This window comes from Rhinoraja longicauda, chromosome 18, assembly GCF_053455715.1.
Source record: "Rhinoraja longicauda isolate Sanriku21f chromosome 18, sRhiLon1.1, whole genome shotgun sequence".
Lineage (NCBI taxonomy): Eukaryota > Metazoa > Chordata > Chondrichthyes > Rajiformes > Arhynchobatidae > Rhinoraja > Rhinoraja longicauda.
Genome location: NC_135970.1, coordinates 28,558,925 through 28,568,614, shown reverse-complemented (window position 1 = coordinate 28,568,614; position 9,690 = coordinate 28,558,925). Strand labels below are relative to the sequence as shown.

The following is a 9,690-nucleotide window of genomic DNA, read 5'->3' as shown; positions in this document are numbered from 1 at the left end:
TGCCGTTTGTAATATTACATTCATAATTTGGATGGAAATGTCGACAATATAATTAGTAAATTCACAAGTGATATCTAAATTGGTGGGTGGTATGTTGGCACAAGGAACTGCAGATGCTGGTTTACAAAAAAAAACCCCACAAAGTGCTGGAGTAACTCAGCAGGTCAGACAGCATCTCCAGAGAGCAAAGATAGTTTATTTAGTTTTTGTTTATTATTGTCACGCGTACTGAGGTACAATGAAACGTTTTTATGTTGCATGCTGCCCAGTCAGCGGCAAGACTATATACGATTACGTTCAAGCTGTCCACAGTGTATTGATACAGGATAAAGGGAATGTTTAGTGCAAGCTAATGTCTAGTAAAGTCCGATTAAAGATAATCTGATGATCAGGATCGCTCTGTGTTTGGTGATAGGATGGTTCAGTTGCATGATAACAGCGGGGGGGGGGAAAACTGTCCCTGAATCTGGAGGTATAAGAAACTGATATGTGACGTTTTGGGTCACCTGTTCATGTTCTCCAGAGATGCTGCCTGATCCGCTGAGTTACTCCAGTACTTTGTGTCTTTTTATGTGTTAATTATTGCCAAGCAATCCACTTTGTGTTTTACTCAAGGCTGATTGCAAATGGGTTCATTGGCAGAGGTCACAAAGTGGTCCTTGTGTTCCCCAGAGATGCTGCCTGATCCGCTGAGTTACTCCAGCACTCTGTGTGTAAATTGGTGGTGGTGTTGATGAGAGTCGTCTTGGGCTTTTGAATGTTATTGATCAATTGGTAAGAAGGACAGACTAATTCATGATGAAATTTAATCCTAATAAGTCTGAGGTGATGAATCTTTGGAGAACTAATAAGCTTCAGACATGCACATTGAATGGTAGGGCCTCAGGGAATTTTGAACACCATGCTGTCTCGTAAAAGCAGCTAACGTCACCAAAGACTTGTCCCACCCTGGTCATTCCTTCTTCTTCCTGCTCCCATCTGGCAGAAGGTACAGAAGCTTGAAAGTGCGCACCACCGGACTCAGGAACAGCTTCTTCTCCTCTGTTATCGACCTTCTGAACAGTCCTTCCATAAGCTAGGGTGTGTCCGATTCACTTCTACCCCATTGCGGACATTGGACTTTATCCATGGAACTGATGTGCTATAATCTGAGATCTATATTCTGCACTCTCTATCTCCCCCTTTGTTCTTTCTATTGTATGTGAGTTTAACTTGATTGTATTTATGTATAGTATTATCAGATTTGTTTGGATACTTTTAACTGTATCTCAGTACATATGGCAATAATAACCTAAACCTAAACATTGGTCTACATCTAAAAATGCCTGAAGGTGGCAGTGCAGGTAGATAAGGTGGGAAAGAATGTGTCAGGGAAAGAACACAAAGTGCTGGAGTAACTCAGAAGATCAGGCAGCATCTTTGGAAAATATGGATAGGTGATGTTTCGGGTCAGGACCCTTCTTCTGAGATGCTTCCTGACCTGGTGAGTTACTCCAACACTATGTGTTCTTTTGTGTATTAACCAACCGCTGCAGTTAGAGTCATAGTCATCTGGTCATACAGTGTGGACACAGGCCCTTTGGCCCAACTTGCCCACACCGACCAACATGTTGCATCAAACAAGCAGTTCTTTGTTTCTACGATGTGTAAGGGAAACTTGCATTGGAACCTGGAACGTAAGAGTTGTGAGATTATGGTACAACTTTATATAACGTGGGTTAGATGACAACTGGAACATTGTATACAGTTCTGCAATTGCTACACTTGGCTTGACTGTATGTATGTATGGAGATATCTGATCTGTTTGGATAGCTTGGGAACGAAAGATTTATACTGTACCTCAGTACACATGCCAAAAATAAACCCAAACCTGAGCCTCAACCTAAATCTTGGTAGTATTTATGCCTAAGAACTTAAAGCTCTCAACCTCTTTGGGACCTTTGGCATCATATAATGATCATGTTTCTTGATGTTTCTTGCTCTAAAGTTCACTTGCTCATGAATACCAAGCTCAGTTTTATCAAGGCTCAGTCGTGGCCACAGACAAGTAATTAAGTCCACAACAGTGCAAAGATTTCTGTTTCCAATCAATGGAAACTATACCAGCCCCCACTGTGGACAAACAGAATATTTCTCGCAGCAACTTTCACTTGCTATCTTTAATTGTTGATGGGCGCGGTGTTGCACTTAGGGAGGTCAAACCTAAGGGGAAAGTATACTATTAACGGCAAGACCCGTAACAGCATTGATGTACAGAGGAATTACAGGCTGGGGATTCTATCCTTGTAATGAAACTATTTTCATATCCTTTCATTAACAATTATAATATTGTTGGAAATGGCACGGATCGGCGCAAGATGTGCAGAGGAATCTTGGGGTCCAAGTCCACAACTTCATGAACGTGGCAACACAAGTAGATGCAGTGGTAAAGTAGGGATATGGTATGCTTGCCATCAATAGTTGGGGCATTGAGTATAAGAGGCAGGACATCATGATGTAGCTTTACACGACTTTGGTCAGGCCGCATTAGGAGTATTGCGTGCAGATCTGGTCGCCCCCGTTACTGGGAGGATGTGGCGTCTTTGTAAAGGGTGCAGAGGAGGTTTACCAGAATGCTGCCTGGATTAGAGGGTGTTAGCTACAGGCAGAGGTTGGACAGGCTTGGACTGTTTCGTCCGGAATGCTGGAGATTGAAGCAGGGCCGTCTTAACGCATGGGCCTGATGGGCACTTGCCCCGGGGCCCCACGAGCATAGGGGCCCCATGCTGATCTGTGTATGTTAAGTGACTTGCAATAAATAAATACTACTTAAAAAATGTAGCTTCAATAAGTGCTTTTTTCGCAACATTTTCAGTCACTAAGTGCTTCGCAACAATGTAGCACCCTAAGTCCATCGCTAAGAGCTTTTTGGTAAGTGCTTTTCGCCGGCACGACAGGGGGGGGGGCTGGTAGGGAAAGGGGGGTGGGGGAGAGTAAAGGTGGGGGCCCCAGTACACTGCTTTGCCCGGGGGCCCATAATGCTGTAATTATGAGAGGCAGAGAGAGGGGCAACAGTCAGATCCTTTTTTCTCAGGATGGAAATATCAAATACTCGAGGGCATTGCTTTAAGGTACGAAGGGCAAAGTTTAAAGAAGAAATCCGTGGGAAAGGTTTTTACACAGAGTGCCTGGAATACGCTGCTGGGCATGGTGGGTAGGTGAGGCAGACACAATTGTGGTATTTAAGAGACTTTTGAATACGCACGGATATGTAGGGAATGGAAGGATATGGATCTTGGGCAGGCAGATAAGGGTTAGTCTTGGCATCAATGATCTGCACAGACATTGTGGGCTGAAGGGCCAGTTCCCGCGCAGTACTGTAATACGTTCTATGTTTTTGAATGCTGGAATTTACTGTATAAATTACCATCACCCCACTGAACACTATCAATCTTACAGTCTACAGATGCAAAATCATTAGAAATGCAATAAAATCAAGTTATTTAGTGGTTGCTTTTACAAAAAGTATAAATGATCATTCTAAAAGCCTATTAATATAAGCAATAATCAATTTCTATGATAATGAAATGTTACTTTGGGCTCACTGGAACATTAAACGTATGATTATTCATCTGATTAGTTGTTATTTTTAATATCAGTTGGTTGTCAAGTAACACATGTATAAAATGTTTTTTTCTTAAGCCTGACATCCTGAACAGAGGTTTACAAAGCTACTTAAAATTCTGTTTTAATATAGAGAAACATCTTACTGAAAATGTAATGAGGGACTGAATGAATACAATAGAAAGAGCATCAATATTAAAAGGTGTTGATATTGATAAGACTGAAGAGAGCTGTCCCCATAATTGAAAACATTTAGAATAAGAAGTCTGAGATAAAAGTATCTGAACTCACAGTAAGTTGAGGCAAGGTGGTGCAGCAGTTAGTTCCGTTACCTCCGGCTTAGGGGACCTGGGTTCAATCCTGACCTTGGATGTTATCTTTGTCACACTTTCTCCACTTGATCATAGACTCGAGGGGCTGAACGACAGGGAGAGGTTGGATCGGCTCGGACTTTATTCCTTGGCATGCAGGAGACTGAGGTCAAAAACTTCAAATTCCTCGGAGTCAATATCACCAACAACTTCTCCTGGACCACCCATATTGAAGCAACGACCAAGAAGGCACACCAATGACTCTACTTCCTTAGAAGGCTTAGGAAGTTTGGCATGTCCCCTACAAATCTTACCAACTTCTACAAATGCACCACAGGGCGGCACGGTAGCGCAGCGGTAGAGTTGCTGCTTTACAGCGAATGCAGCGCCGGAGACTCAGGTTCGATCCTGACTACGGGTGCTGCACTGTAAGGAGTTTGTACGTTCTCCCCGTGACCTGCGTGGGTTTTCTCCGAGATCTTCGGTTTCCTCCCACACTCCAAAGACGTACAGGTATGTAGGTTAATTGGCTGGGTAAATGTAAATGTAAAAATTGTCCCTAGTGGGTGTAGGATAGTGTTAATGTACGGGGATCACTGGGCGGCACGGACTTGGAGGGCCGAAAAGGCCTGTTTCCGGCTGTATATATATGATGATATGATATGAAAGCATTTAATCAGGATGCATCACAACTTGGTCTGGGAACAGCTCCATCCAGGACCGTAAGAAAATGCAGCAAATTGTGGACACAGCCCAGGCCATCACACAAACCAACCTCCCTTCTATTGACTCCATTTATAGCTCACGCTGCCTCGGCAAGGCCAGCAGCATAATCAAGGACGAGTCGCACCCTGGCCACTCCTCCCCTCTCCCATCAGGCAAAAGATATAGAAGTGTGAAAACGCACATCACCAGATTCAGGGACAGTTTCTTCCCAGCTGTTATCCAGCAACTGAATCATCCTACTACAACCAGAGAGCAGTTCTGAACTACCATCTATCTCTGAAGTCCCTCAGACTATCCTTGACTGGACTTTGCTGGCTTTACCTTGCACTAAATGTTATTCCTTTATCGTGTATCTATACGCTGTAAATGGGTTGATTGTAATCAGGTACCTTATTGTCTTTCTGCTGACTGGTTAGCACGCAACAAAAAGCTTTTTGATGTACCTCGGTACAAGTGATAATAAATTATGTAGGAAAAATAACTGCAGATGCTTGTTTAAATCGAAGGTCGACACAAAATGCTGGAGTAACTCAGCGGGTCAGGCAGCATCTCTGGAGAGAAGGAATGGGTGACGTTTCCGGGTCGAGACCCTTCTTCAGACCCATTCCTTCTCGCCAGAGATGCTGCCTGACCTGCCCGAGTTACTCTGGCATTTTGTGACAATAAATTATACTGAACTGAGGGGTGATATTCTACAGGTGTATAAAACTATGAGGGGGAATAAATAGGGTGAATGCAGATCCTTCTTCAGACTGGGACTGTCCCGACCCGCAACATGTTCTCCTGAGATGTTGCCTGACTCGCTGAGTTACTTCAGCACTTTATGTCTTTTTTTAGAGCACAATGTGATATGTCTGGTCTGATTAATAGACTAGGACAATACAGAATTAATAATAATGTTTTGATGTGATACCGCCTGGTCTCAGCCAAACGCGAATGGGGATATTAATGATTAAGGAGATACAACAGCTCTAAACGCCAACAGTAATGGGTGGCTTCAAGTAACCCCAATAAAATCTGGGTATGATGGCAATAAGCTCGGCTCTGAATTTGACCCAAGATTGCTTTTTGACAATGGGGTCAGATGTCTCAGATTTATGATTTGCTGCAAGTGCCACAGACGTTTAAATTATGGGTGTCGATAAAAAGAATTCGGACATGAATGTCAGTTTGTATGATTGATTATCTGTGTAATTTTCCATTTAATAGATGTAAAACTCCATCGCTGCAAATTAAGTTTGTGGTGAGATTTCCCTGAGATATGCTCCTCTCATGAAACTCTCAATTGAGAAAGCAGATGGAGCAACAAAAAAGATTTTGATATCAGTACAGGCAGAGGCAATTGATATACTAACCGCATTTGAAGAGCATATCATAAGATCATAAAATATAGGAGTAGAATTAGGCCATTCGGCCCATCGAGTCTACTCCACCATTCGATTACAGCTGATCTGTTTTTTCTCACAATCCCATTCTCCGGCCTTCTCCCCGTAACCCTCGACATCCTTATTAATCAAGAACCTGTCAATCTCCGCTTTCAAAATACCCAATGACTTGGCCTTCACCTCTGTCAGTGGCAATGAATTGCATGGATTCACTGCCCTCTGACTAAAGAAATTCCTCCTCATCTCCATTCTCTCTGAGCCATATTAGGCAGGGGGAGGAAATCAGACGTTTCTGAATCGCAAAATGTTGGGATTAAAATAATCTTCCAATGTTAGGTGCCACCTCACCTGTGCTGCCTTAGCAAGGACAGCCTTCTTCACTGCTGCACCTTGCTTTACACTGCAGGCCCTTCAGCCAACCGTGTCCACTCTAACCATCGATCACATGCTCACATTGTTATCCCACATTCTCATCCATTCCCGACACACCAGTGGCAATTTACAGAGGGCCAATTAACCTACAAACCTTTGAGATTTTTTTTAGATTTTAGAGAAACAACGCGGAAACAGGCCCTTCGGCCCACCGAGTTCGCGCCGCCCAGCGATACCCGCACACTAACACTATCCTACACACAGCAGGGACAATTTTTACATTTACCCAGTCAATTAACCTACATACCTGTACGTCTTTGGAGTGTGGGAGGAAACCGAAGATCTCAGAGAAAACCCACGCAGGTCACGGGGAGAACGTACAAACTCCGTACAGATGGCGCCCGTAGTCAGGATCGAACCTGAGTCTCCGGCGCTGCATTCGCTGTAAGGCAGCAACTCTACCGCTGCGCCACCGTGCCGCCGATTAGTGAGATTAGTCTTTGAGATTAGTGTCGTTTAGAGATACAACATGGTACAGGCCCTTCAGCCCACTGGGTCCGCATCGACCAGCGATCCCCGCATATTAACACTATCCTACGCACACTAGGGACAATTTACATTTATATCAAGCCAATTAACTTACAAACCTGCACGTCTTTGGGATGTAGCAGGAAACCGGAGCATCTGGAGAAAACCCCTGCTGGCACAGGGAGAATGTGCAAGCTCCAAACAGCCAGCACCTGAGGTCAGGACTGAACCCAGGTCTCTGGCGCTATGAGGCAGGAGCTCTACCCGCTGTGCCACTGTCCTGTCTTGGATGACATAGAATAACAAAAAGTGTTTTCAGATTTCAACTGTGGTTTGATTGCTTGCAGTAAATATTCATCCAAGAGCAAAATTCCTTCCAAATACAGGATAGCAATTTCTGGCTCATTTGGCACAATCCTTGTCAACCTGTAATTTCCGCTGTTTTTCCTGCAAAAGTAGTACCTTGGAAGAAATACCCAGTACTATGTATGTGCAGGTTTAAGTTGAGGTTTATTATTTTCACATGTACCGATAGCTCCCAAAGTCAGGGTTGAACCTGCGTACCTGAAGCAGCATTCGAAGAGTTGTGCCACACTACTGCATCAATAAATTCTTTCTCATCTACGGTATATCACAACACATGATGTTTTCTTCATATGTAGGAAGGTAGGTAGGTTCATTACGTGTAGTGAGGTAGAGTGAAAAGGTTTGCTTTGCATGCTATCGAAACAGATCAGATTTACCATACATAGATACAATCAAACTCAAGTACAATAGGTAGAGCAAAGGGGAAGATACCGAGTGCAGAATATAGTTCTCAGCATTGCGATGCATTGTATTGACATGTAAATCCTTTAAAGTATTCGGAGTCATTTGTAAGAATCGCATTTAAATTTTTGCCTGGTTCTCTTCATGATAAATATTTTCATTTGTGTTCCCTAGATTTACAGAGACTCGTCATTTGCATCTGTACATGCCTGCTGGAATGGGCTTCATGGCCGCAATTACCTCTATCATTTATTACCATAACATTGAAACGTCAAACTTCCCCAAACTTTTGCTAGGTGAGTTTTCCTTTAGGAGGGGCTAGGCTACACGGCTGTATCCTGTGCCCTGTGCCATTCTTTGCTTCAAAATCTATCTGCTTTTCATGGTGTCTGGCATAACTATATCCTGTGGCAAAGTATTCTACAATCCAATAACTAAGTAAAAAGACAATTTTCACAATTAAAATTCATTCTATTTATATTGACTTTTTAAAAAAACGTAATGGCTTTTCGTCGGTGATTTCTGTATCAGAAACGTAGAACACAGGATAGTGCAGCACAGGAACAAGCCCCTTAGCCCACAATGTCCTTGCTGAACATGATTTCAAGTTAAACTAATCTCCTCTGCCTGCACGTGATCTATATCCCTCCATTCCCTGCATACCCATGCACCTATCTGGAAGCCTCTTAAACACCACAATCATATCACCCTCCACCACCACTCCCCGGCACCTCATTCCAGCCACCCACCACCCTCTGTGTATAAAAAAACATGCCCTGCACATCTCCTTTAAACGTTGCCCCTCTCACCTTAAAGCTATGCCCTATAGTATTTGACATTCTGCCCTGGGGGAAAAAAAGGTTCTGACTGTCCACCCTATCTATGCCTCTCATCATTTTATATACCTCCAGCAGGTCTCCCCATAACCTCCAACATCCCAGAGAAAACAATCTAAGCCTACTTCTTTTGATTACTCTTTCCAAACAAACAGAACATTTTTCAAAACTCTAGTTAATCCCCTTTGATCTAATTTCCAATATATCCAAAATTTCTTCTCATAACTATATATTATCATTACGGTTATCATCAATAAAATCACATTCATCGAAAGGCAGGAGTTGATGATATGCAAGTCGATGTGTAAAAACTTTGATTTTCTCCTTTCATAGTAAAGGAGTCAATGCGCACATCAAATATATAGGACAACTCAAATTTCTCTATGTCAATGTTTAGTAGAGAGACTTCCATCTAGCAGATAATTGAGATGAGGTTGTGGAAATGAAATCAACACATGACTCCCTGGAGGATACTTGAAGTAACTGAATATCTATAGTAATTGTTGAATAGTGCACGCATTCAAATGACAATTACACTGAGCTACACATTAAAGGAAATTTACCAACTGATTATATATTTCTAAGAATAATTGTTTAAACAAAATAATTGTTCACAATTCACAATTCATCAATCTTTTTGTCTTTGGAGTGTGGGATGAAACCGAAGATCCCGGAAAAAAACCCAAGCAGGTCATCGGGAGAATGTACAAAGCCCTTACTGAAAAGCACCCGTAGTCGGGATCGAACCGGGTCTCTGGTGCTGTAAAGCAGTAGCACTACCGTTATGCCACCATGCCACCCACATTATTAGGGACAATTTACATTCTTTACCAAAGCCAATTAACCTGTCTTTGGATAGTGGGAGGAAACCGGAGCACACCTGTCTCACGCCTTCAGTATTTTCATCTCTGGCATTTGTCCAACTATCGTCCTATCAACACCCCCCACCTAAATCAACCGATCACCTGCCCGGCTTTGTCCTGACCCTCCTCTCTTCCAGCTTTCTTTCCCCGTCCACCTATAATCAGTCTAAAGACGAGTCTACAGCCCAAACATCACCTATTAATGTTCTCCTGAGATTCTCCCTGACCCGCTAAGCTACTCCAGCACTTTGTGTCTTTTTTGGTAAACTGACATCTTCAGTTCCAGAGGGAGCTTGAT

General features: G+C 43.0%; 1 protein-coding gene across 1 annotated transcript in view; it reads left to right on the top strand.

Moving 5' to 3' along the window:
• abcc8 (ATP-binding cassette, sub-family C (CFTR/MRP), member 8) overlaps positions 1–9,690 on the top strand; it is a 105,164-nt gene that overhangs the window by 1,273 nt on the left and 94,201 nt on the right. The window contains exon 3 of the mRNA XM_078415408.1: positions 7,868–7,989. Coding sequence (XP_078271534.1) covers positions 7,868–7,989 — 122 coding nt within the window. The remainder of the gene's footprint in view (positions 1–7,867; positions 7,990–9,690) is intronic.